Raw genomic sequence first — 10,990 nt, forward strand, 5'->3', positions numbered from 1 at the left:
TAATCACATAATTAAATGCGGTATAAACTATGAAAATGAATCGAGTGACGAAATCAGTAACGTGTTTATAAACCGCTTGTATATACGTGGGAATTTTTTTTTTCTCGGTGGTGCACGTGAAGAATATTTTTCCGGGTGCATTTTTACAGTTTCATTGAAATTTCCTTGCAATTGATAGAATTTACAGAAAAACACGTATTCGCTGTCTACTCTCATGCCTCCTTTTTCTGTTTCCACCCTCGGCCACCAGATGTCATGTCTCTATGTTGGGTCCCAACAACAATTTTATTGTAAAATCATTCATTTGTGGATGGGGAAAATAACGAAAAAGGAGCTTATCAAATGTTGTATAAATATATTACAATAATTATTGGTTTTTCTACAAAACGTAATGCGACGATGAATCTCGCGCTGGTCATACGTATGAGTATAATGATGAATACAGATTTTTAAATATTGCACATTAAAAAAGTATTAATAAATAATTTAATAAATTTTCTGCTGATTAAAATCAATGGTAATTCGACAGTTCTAAGAATATAAAAAAAAGAAAGGCAATTTCGTTGCGTGGAAAGCTCGCTTTCAATATCAGATTGGACTCCTCAAGTTCACACAATACGAGAATAAATAAAAGCCTCCGAAAATCCTCGCTCTCATCACTGACCCGAAACTTTGGTTTCGTATTTTAATCGAGAAGGCTTTTTACTCATTCGAGCAAAAACTTGAGCTGTCTGACTAGTTCAAGGAAGTACGATCATTTCCTGGGGCTCAAGAAAAGCTCGTGGGACGAAGAAACAGAGTTCAGCTGTTCCGAGCCCTCATGCCCAGTAGTCTGTCGGTGCCCTTCGAATTTTAACCGGAAGTTGAACATTTTTTGTACCATTTCTCCTGTAAGCATGCAACGTGGTTACATTTTTTTGGTTTTTTACCATATTTCTGAGGTCAGTCGATCAGCATCCAATTTTGGAAGGCGAAATTTGGATCCTGGGGAAGAAAAACTCCGTTGACGACACTTCCGGTCGACAGACTCCGCGAGACATAAATTTTCGTGAAATCAAATCAACTTCCGAAGCCGGGACTCGACCTCGTGATCGTACTTCCTTCCAATGACCTCGCTTGTATTTCCAATTGAATATCGACACGAAAAATCTAATACTCGAGTAACAAAGTGTCCTCTCAATATCAAAATATCCGAGAAATCCGAGAAAATTTCGGTTACTGATCGTCCAACTTTGCCATCATTTGAATCCTGGTTAGTTGGCACGCCCCGCGATCACTCGTGCTTTCGCTCACGTCTTTCTGCCCAGGGGAGTCTGGAGCTGGCACCTCTTTACCATCTTTGTCGAGCTTCACCCAAACGTAGTTTCCAGGCAGCGGTGTTTCGGTCACGAAATCAAAGTTCCATCGTTCTTTCGCCTAAAAAACGTAAATTTTGTTTAAATTTCGAGAATCGAAAGGAGCAGGTTGACGGCGAAGTGTCAAAACTTGTTTTGACATGGGAACGTGAGAAGGGAACCTGCTCGAGGTTGTTGCGAGCATCCTCGAAAAATTCGTTCGTCCGATTTTCAGAGAGACCTTGACCGTGCCCCTCGTTTTCATCCGCGTCGACGAACAACCTTCTTCGCACGTTTCCGTTCGCCGGAATTCGTCTCGTAAAAGCTTCCCGCACGTCTCCGTTGCCGTCTTGCATCGCGAGTCGAGCTCTTGAACAAAAATGTTTTTCAATGTTAAATGTCGCCGCAGTAAGGAGCTTCGTCGAGCATCGAAGCGCCACTCGTTTCGATGTTTTCTTGTGAAACGCGGAATCGTCACTTCCGGTCATTGGGACACGGTCACTTGCTCGGACATTTTTTGGTCATTCACGAAAAGTGAGCTTTTTTATTGGAAACTCCGTTTCAATTTTCACCGCTCGAGGTTTCATTGAAACAATATTTTTCAACGAAACAATAAAGTTTCGAATATTGGAGACGAACTTCTTGAGTATCGAAATAAAACTCCGTTGAACCGACGAAGCTTTTGTCGCATGGATTTAAATATTTCGCTGCATTCATTCAGCAGAGTATTTGAAAGTTTTAAGGAAATTACGCTCTCACAGTTCGTGGCAAAATTCCGAGCAAAGACACTCCGACGACTTTAGCAACTTCACAGCTCACGATTCAAGGACCGAGGTCACGAGAGTGATCCAAGTTCCGTGTAGGTCAGGTTAGGAAGGCATCGATTGAGTACGGAGCTCCATTTCCATTCGGCATTAATAAACGAAGAACGCGGAGACAAAAAGATGTGGTTCGAGCGAAAGAAAATTCGTTGAAACTTACGGACTGTTTTCGTACTTCATCGAGTCCTTGAGACTGATGCGAGAGTGGAATAGAGAAAAGCGACGATGAAGATTGAAAAAGGTTGATTCTCTGCGGTATCGAGGAGGAGCGAAGCGAGTCGGGCTCGCGTTATGCCAGGCGCTCGCGGAACTGTTTCGACGAAACGGTCTTTTCCACGCTCGAGCGTCAGACGCGTCTATCAGCTGACGTGCCTCCGCGAGTGCACGTATCGCGCAAAACTCGCGACAATTGCGTAACGCGATAGGAGAATTTTCCGAGAATTGCACAGCGCGCCAGACGCTCGGGCGTCTGAGCTGCGAAACCGACGCGAGCATTCGAATCGCGATCGATTTTTCGGCCGTCCTTCCTCGTGGGGGTGGCTTCATCGCGAGGGGAGACTCCGCCACGCGCAAGGGATGACTCAGCCTGCGCGCGCACTCGACTAAACTCTGTCGCCGCGTGCGAACCGGCTCCTTCCTTTCCGTCGATGGAACGCGATCGAAGCTACAAGCATATGGACACTTCTCGCACCGGAGAAACCCTGTTTTCGGCTCATTCTGCCCCAAAAAGGTTCGAAGCTCTCCGTCCCGGTGGGCAGCTGAACGCCCGCGATTACTCATTTTCCTTGTTGATCGACGCTAATTGGGGACTTCATTAGGACAAATTTGCTGGACGTCAGGACGTCAGCTGTGAGGCCAAGTCTAGCGAAAAAGCGACTCGAACTTCGGAAGAACGAAAGGCGAAAACGGGAATCGAGAGCTGGTGGATTTTCAGTTCCGGATGAAGGGTTTTCCGCCTGATGGAAAAACGCGGATTTCCGGGCTGAACGATCGGCGAAATTGGTCGAAAATATTTTCCGAATCTTCGAAACTCTCCCCACTGAAATTCTGCGCCAGCGAGTCACCACGGACACGAATCTTGTCTAACTCATTGGATCCAGTCGCCGGCGAAAGTCGTGCTCCGCGAACTTTCCCATTCCAGTAACAAGCCTCGTGCATCGTAATCGCCGAGTGGACAGAGACGCACGAGCGACGAATGTTACGAGCTTCGATATGCCACATGAAGCTCTTTAAAGAGAAGCTTAATATCGACGTTATCTTATCGCTGTCGATAGCCAGTGAATAATAGTTTAAGAGCGCAGATAAGGATGCGATTGCACACGTGCTCGAGCGCGAATATAAATGCAAGGTCTCGATGACGACAGCTCGAAGAAGAGCGAATGCTCGCGAGTGTGATTTCAATGCCCTTAAAAACCGGTAGCTCGGGAAGGAAAATTCGAGTTTTTTCGCGCACTCTTGTAGAGCCTCAGAACGAACATGACTCGAATATTACGAAATTACTCGAAGAATGAAGAAGAAAAAGCTGGTCGAGCAGCACGGCTTTGAGGGGACGATCGGAGGAGTTTGAAGCACGTGAGCAAACGACGAATTGACACGAGAATAAATAGAAGTCGAGAAGCTTATGGCGACGAGCGATGTGGAAATGTAAAGACAGAAAAATAGTGCTGAATAGAGCTTGCTCACTTGACGTTTGCCCGCGAACGCGTACGGAGGCTGCACAATTGAAACTGATGTGTGTTGCAGTTAAAAGTCGTCGAGGCTCGAGCACCTCCGCATTCATAGAGTATAAAGAGAGCTGCAACGGGCTAGCCTAGATTCCATCGGACGCATGCGCTATTCACGTTCGTAACAGTTAACCGGAGCTCACTTTTCCTTCGGCTTTTGCTAAACATTCCTTCGAGCTTGCATTTTGTAAACGTTCGTGTTTATTGAAAAATACTTCCGAGTGTCGAGCGTTCGGGACGTCGCAAATTTTCCGGCTCGTTTGAATTTTATGTGACAGCTTGGAAAACAGTTGACAGTTCATGGACAGTGTCGGAATCTTCGCGTCGAAGCATCGCTTTCTTGGAGCTTCAGACTGGCCAGATTTTTAAATCGAAACTTCTTCACTCGAATTCGTGATTGAATCGTTTTACGATGATCCAGAGACGCAACGAAAATCCATGGTTTCTTGGGAGTGAATAGACAAAAATGAAATCAATTGATTCCATTGTCTTTCGGTTTCATCGAGTCTATCGTTTCTGAAACTACGTTTTTGTGGTTTTTCCTTCCTCATCGAGGAAGCTTTGTGACGATGAAAATTTTTTTTTCCAGTTTTCCATGTCAATGTGCTCAAAATGTTCCAAAACATCGAAAAATCATATCTAGAAAATATGTCCGGATGTGTGTGTGTGTGTGTGTGTGTGTGTGTGTGTGTGTGTGTGTGCGTGCGTGCGCGCGCGCGCGCGCGTGTGTGTGTGTGTGTGTGTGTGTGTGTGTGTGTGTGTGTGTGTGTGTGTGTGTGTGTGTGTGTGTGTTATGGCACTGCAAAATTCATACGCTTATAACTCGGAAACGATTTGAGATACAGGGCTACCGTTTTGCACAGATGTTAATCTATACAAGCTCTTCATTCTCTGATAATTTTGTCAGAATTTGTAAAAAATTACGAATCTGATGACGTTTTGAAATTTTCATAAAAAGCGTGTCGACGCTCTAACTTTCGAAAATTTTAAGATTTACTAATAATTTTTTTTATATAAACAGACTATCATAATAGGAAGGTTGGTATTGAATTTGGTGAATATCGGTTGAGCGGTTTAAATTTTATGACATTTTGAATTTTACGAGAATATGAGTTTTTCAAAAAATCGTCTAACCGCTTCAATTTTGGAAATTTTTACTTCCTCTATACTTTCCAGCAAAGTTGTCGGAATTATTTAATTTCAATGTAAATAGAAAAACGACGAAAATAGAAAGTTGCAAACTGTTTTTTCTGATGGCTCGTCATTTAGTTTTTTTTAAATCAATTTAAACAAAGAGATAAATTAAATTTCGTAAAAGAAGGTAGAGAAAATACATTATTTCCTTGTATACAAAAAAAAATGCTGCAAATTAAAATTTGCAAATTGCTTCCTCAAGATGGTCAAGATCTACAATGCTCAAAGCTTCCTCTATGAGGAAGCCAAAATGAAAAATATAGCACACCTCATAGAGTAAGCTTTGAGCATCGTGCATCTTGACCATCTTGAGGAAGCAATTTGCAAATTTTTATGCTGGTTTTAGCCAGGTGAAAAGTTTCTCGACATGAGAAAAGCAACAGAGTTTTTCCTGCTTGTTTACACGGTATTGTGCGCGAGTTTGGAACGGACGAGCGTATTTCCGGGATGAATGACCTCCCGGAGTAATGAAATCTTCCGTTATACGACTGTCACCCCTCAACATTTCCTCCGTGAAGCTTCACTCCGGCTCGCAGCGGTCAGTTACGTGAAGTAATCTCAAAGAATCATGGCAGAAAGAAGAAAGGGAAGAATGTTTTTTGATGCTGATTAAAAGTTGTTTCGGTTTATTTTCTCCGCAATTTCTCAACAAAATCCTCAACTTTTTCATCAAATTCGCCGTAAACATGAACAATGAAGAAGAATGGAGAAGGACAAAGAACGATTTGGAGTGCCTCGATGAGATTTTCAGTGGGAAGTACGATCGAAGGAAATTCTCACAATAATGAACGCACTCTCGCGAGCCCCGCAAAGTTGCGGTAAAATGAGTCGTGGTTGCTGCTGCGTCTGTACGAAACCACGAAACAGAGGGATAAAGAGAGCCGGAGAAAAAGAGAGTTGGACGATGCACTGTAGCTCGGTCCTCGTGTCAGTCGTCAAATTCTCTCGAGGACAATTTTTGCTGTCGTTGAATAAAGGCGTTTACGACAAAACGTTCATTCCTCGTTTCCCCTGGCCTTAAAATGAAGAAACTTGGACAAAATTCAACAACTTCGGTCCAACCTGATCGTTCAACAATCCAAATTCAACATCGTTTGAAATAAGTTGAGGAGAAAAACGAAACGAACTTGGACAACACGACTAACATTTTGTTGTTTCTTCTAAAGTTCATTTCTTCAAATACTTTTGTTTCGCGTAAAGTTTGCTTTTGTGATAGTTATACAAATAATACTCATTTTCATGTTTTCAGAAGAATTTTAATGAATTTTGATACATTCAAAAAAACGCCGGGATAAAAGTGGGGTTCTTACATTCACACTGTGTCTCCAGACGGCACTCGAGTGATAAATAACAATCAGGTGTTTTGTACGAGCAGAGAACGTAGATTTACATGGAACAACAGGGCCCGTGTTCATTTTCGAATAATTTTTCACTTTTTTGTCAGCTAGTTTGATAGTTTAAATTAATACACATTTATATTTGTATGCTTTTAAACGATGCTGAAGTTTGCAACGTTCGAGTCCAACGAAATTAACGAAAATAACATTTGGACCAATTTTTTATTTCACGAACCGTTGATGTAGACTGAGCAACTGCGATTTGCAAATTCGGCAGGTAACAGAATTGTCAAATTACTGGAATCGTTGGAGAGTTTTTTCAAATAATTTCGTTGGACTCCAACGTTGCAAACTTCATTGTCATGATTTTAGTATAAAATAAAAATTGAAATCGCTGATTTTAAAAAATATTCAAACCTTCTCCTGGATACAAAAGCAAACTTTTTCATGCCTCGTAATTTTATTTCGTTCAAATATTATCAACCAATCTACTCAAATTTCGTACTTAAATGTCAATGTCGAATTTTGAAATTTTTTCATGAATCAAAATGTTGATTTCGACCTCAGACGTCATTGGCAACTGTCAAGCTCGCAGGCACTTGAACACCGGATTTTTTCCTCACCATTTCAACGAATTCTCGTCGTAATTGTGCATTTTCCAAGTACTTCAAAGCGACCAGCTTTTTAAATCTTTTTGAATAAATATTCTTAGAAATTCGACGTTCGTTCGAGTCTCATATCGGGATCGCAGTGAACGAACCTCTCGCACAGACGAAGAAGCACGTGCCAGAATCTCCGTCATCCTGCAGATATATTTGAAGCATGCGAGTGCAAGAATGTAGCGATAAAAGAAGGCAAAGGAGGGTGAAGGGAAGCGAAGGCACATGCCGAATCTCGGCAGGCCAACTGGCGCTTCCTGCTATTCCGTCAACCTTTAAATTTATTCTCAAAATCTCAATGTGCGCTACACTCTCGACGCAGAGGATGTAACGAGGGTTAATAATGCCGGATCGCACGTGTTCGAAGAGAAACAAAAAAGGCACGAATCAGTGGAACTAAATTGCTTCGGATTGAATATTCACACGAGGATCTATGGTGTCCTGAACAGGGCGAAAGAATTATTGGGCGACCGTTACAAAGACACTTTTGGTAGACGAAAAATTGTCCACGGTTGGAGTCGATATTTGAAAAGAATGGACACAGGATTACAAAATTCTTTGCGTCGTTATTTCCTTCCTGTGTCTTTTGGTAACGAAATATTTTTGACGGAATAAACGACGATGAATCGTCCAGATTTTTTTGTATCTTCCAGCAGAATATTTGATCAGTAAATTTTTTCAGTGTAGGATCAGAAGCTTGCGAAGAAAAATTGACTCGTTGTCTCTCGAGCCATTTGTTCGCTTCGTATTTTTGTATTTTCAACTCCCCCCGATTTCCAGTTGAAGATTATCTCAAAGTTTCATTCGCAATCGGGTATCGAATAAAGCATAAAATCTCGGATGAGATCCGAGTCGAAAAAATCCCTTGAAGAACTGTTCAACGCTTGCTGACTCGATGTTTTTCTATACACTCGCTTCGTAGGAAAGCTTCTCCCTTCAGGAGAAAAGAGTGCAGCACAGCTTGGTGTGACGGAGGCTCCGAAACACCCTTCGTTCCTCGCAGGGGCTGGAGACAGAGTTTCCTGTCGGGTGTGCTCGCATCCGGAGGGAGAGGGATGGGAGATTCATCAAGTCGACGGCCCCGAGGGCTGCATCCGCGAGAGAGATGCTGCGTGCATAAAAACACGAGTCAAAATGTACGTTGTCGAGCAGACGCCCGTAATTTCGTTCCGCTCCGAAGTTCTATTTTGGGAAAATCGTGAAAAGTGGGCTTTCATTCGACGCCTACACGTCCGGCGACGTCGCGCGTGCTCTACAATGAATTTTGTGTTCGCGAAAAGAAGAAAAAGAAAAAACGGCTCGTTGATAGAATCGCCGGGGTCACGGAGTCTGGCATCGAATGAATTATGTACTTGAGAGTTTAGCGTCGCGGAAAGGCTCTCTCGCTCTCCTCTCCGTCTCTGTCTGTCTGTCTGTCATGACCTCGTTTCTCGGTTCGAAGTTATGCGAGGTCAGTGAGCACACAAGATGATGGCTTGGACGAGCCCACCATTCGAGCCGCGGATTAACAATCGCAGATCCCGATGCTTTCCTCTCTCGCTCTCTCTCAAACGTGCGAAATCGAGTGGCAGAACGTGTTCGTATGCTCTCACTGGCGTCATAGCTCTCGAGTGATAAGCAAATCCTCCCCGCGTGGCGAGCAAGATAGCAATGCTCTAATTATAACTTTCGGTATCCCGCGCATACAATGCGATCTTAAATTTACAAACATATTCTACGACGTCCGCGGATGCAGAGGAAAAAGTTTCCATTTCCGGTAGCCCCGACCGGAATCCTGCAGGTAAAAACCACACGGATGAGAAACTGAGGGAAAACTGCGATCTCTCGATTCCCTGGTCCAATGTGGGCCCATTGAGGCTCCGATCTCGGGCTCTCAAATTCGCAGGCGAGAGATTCGCCCCTTGAACTCAAAACCCAGCGAGAGAGCGCGCGCAAAAGCTCTCTCGTTGCGTTTCGGCCGGGCGCTTCGTGAAATTTAATCGCCCTCGAGTTGTCCTGTTTCCTGTTACTCGCTTTGCCCCGCGTGCATTATAATATGGGCGGCTACTTGAACGCCCAATCGAAAGACGAAAAGACACGCACGCCGGTAACGTAACACGTTTAAATCCCGTATGTAACGTTAGTCGGGAGACCGAGAACTTTGGACGGTGCACGAAGTTACCGGATGCAGGGAGGCCACCGCAGATCCCAACGCTACACTTTCCTTCTCTCCAAAACTCACATCAAACCAGTTAATCAGAGTATTTTTGGGCTGCAAAGTTTGAACCCTGCCAATTACTAATTTTCTGCGTTCGAGATCAATTCCTAGGGAATCGTTGAATCAAAGTTAGTACTGCTCTGGATGCAGCTCAGTGCAGTTGGCACAAAGCCTTTTTTTTTTGGGATTCTCCTGAAAAACTGGTGCAGAAACGTTGTAAATGCGCTAAATTTTCGGTGACCAGGAATTCAAGATTCTCGGGTCTCGAAATGGGTTTACTCGCATAAAAATTGTTTTTTGATTTATTACGAATATAATTTTGATGCTTCTTTATTTTTTATTTAATTTTATTCATTTTACTCATTGAAATTGATGTTGAATTTAAATATGAATATAAAAAAAATATAATAAAAAAAGGTTTATGGAAAAATTGCATAAAAATGATTGGAAAGCTGCAATCAGAGTCCAAATGAAGATCGTCGCTGAGAAAATTGGGTGGCTCGTTTGCTGAGTTGTTGTCACGAGTCCCCAAACTCACCTGTGTCTTGCGGCCAACATGATCGAACGTCGATGACAGAAGCTGAATCATTAAGTTCGAGCGCAGGGTATCAAACCATTGGAATAAAACGTCCGGACCGGTGGTGAATTTTCCCAGGTTGTGACCTTAATTTTCGAGGATTTTTGACCTCGCCGAGTTCGTTTATCGCGTCGAAACGATTTTGGTCTTTCGCTCGCGGTCCAGCGGCGCGACCCTAACCGAGCTTTCACGCACTCGCGAAATTCCGAGAGTTTCCAGTCCGCGGAGAAAGTGTGAAAATACGATTGCTTTATCGAGTCTTGCTGACTGGAGAACAAGAGAATTTATTGGAGAGCCGAAACCCGAGGAGTCTGCCTCGAAAGCCGCGTCTCATTCCCGGCTCGGGCTGTTACTACTGCCGGAGCGTTATGCTCTCTGCGTGGAAACGACTCGAGTACATAGAACTCGGTTGTGATCTATACGCGTGCCCGCGGTTATGCATCCTCCCCTTCCTCTTCTCTTCTCTCTTTTAGACTCTCCTCGTCCAATGCAACAACGCGGCTCATTCGCAGCTCGTACTTTCAGGGTGTCCGCATTCAAATTGTTCCGCGACTCGAACGCTTCGTAACGAGGCACCGAGATGATATTTTTTCAGGCGAATCTCCGGCTCGTGGACCGGGCGGGATCGAATTAGAGGATTTGCTCGAAGACAAAAGGGCAAATCGCTTCGCGGCTTATCGGTCTCCAACCTTTTTTCCATGATCAACATTTCCGCAGCGTTCCCCTAAGTTTGTGTCTTCCAGATCGATTTTCCGGAACGATTATTTTGGTGGAGAAATTCGATTTTCCGCACGAGACTTTCAGGCAATGTTGAACGAGGCGCACCCTGTATGCGTGCGAGGATCGCGCGATGTACGGAGCTTTAAAAGACGCAGGAGCCACGTCATTCCGGAATTTTTAGAACGATCTCGGTTCACCCTCTTTGAGGGAGAGGAAGAGAAAGATTGGGAAGAAGGGGCGTCGCATGTGCGGCTGTACGAGTGCATGCACGGCTGAGGGAGGACGGGAGAAGAAAGTCAAAGAAACGAACAGCGTGTGAGGCTCAAAGAGCGTACGTAACCGTGAGAGAAATGTATTTCCGTCCGCTCCTGCAGACTAGTTTGCCCAGGGACGCACGTGGTCGCGTCGATGAATTTCGAAGTACGCT

At 44.0% G+C, this 10,990-nt stretch overlaps 1 protein-coding gene across 3 annotated transcripts; it reads right to left on the reverse strand.

Moving 5' to 3' along the window:
• Window positions 1-338: 338 nt before the first annotated feature.
• Window positions 339-10,191, reverse strand: LOC122413830 (cyclin-dependent kinase inhibitor 1-like). 3 transcript variants are annotated; one of them, XR_006261628.1, is made up of 4 exons: window positions 2,316-3,806; window positions 1,517-1,703; window positions 930-1,416; window positions 339-843 (listed from the first exon to the last, which is right to left on the reverse strand). XR_006261628.1 is itself a non-coding variant. In XM_043424451.1 (3 exons), exons 1-3 carry the CDS (start codon window positions 9,822-9,824, stop codon window positions 1,216-1,218), a joined length of 408 nt encoding a protein of 135 aa, XP_043280386.1. In that variant the 5' UTR covers window positions 9,825-10,191; the 3' UTR covers window positions 339-1,215. The 3 variants fall into 3 exon arrangements, 2 of the variants coding, with proteins under 2 accessions (XP_043280386.1, XP_043280377.1); XM_043424451.1 differs by lacking the exon at window positions 2,316-3,806 and adding an exon at window positions 9,805-10,191 and having other exon boundaries at window positions 339-1,416; XM_043424442.1 differs by having other exon boundaries at window positions 339-1,416.
• Between the last annotated feature and the right edge of the window lie 799 nt (window positions 10,192-10,990).

Source organism: Venturia canescens, chromosome 1 (assembly GCF_019457755.1).
Source record: "Venturia canescens isolate UGA chromosome 1, ASM1945775v1, whole genome shotgun sequence".
Lineage (NCBI taxonomy): Eukaryota > Metazoa > Arthropoda > Insecta > Hymenoptera > Ichneumonidae > Venturia > Venturia canescens.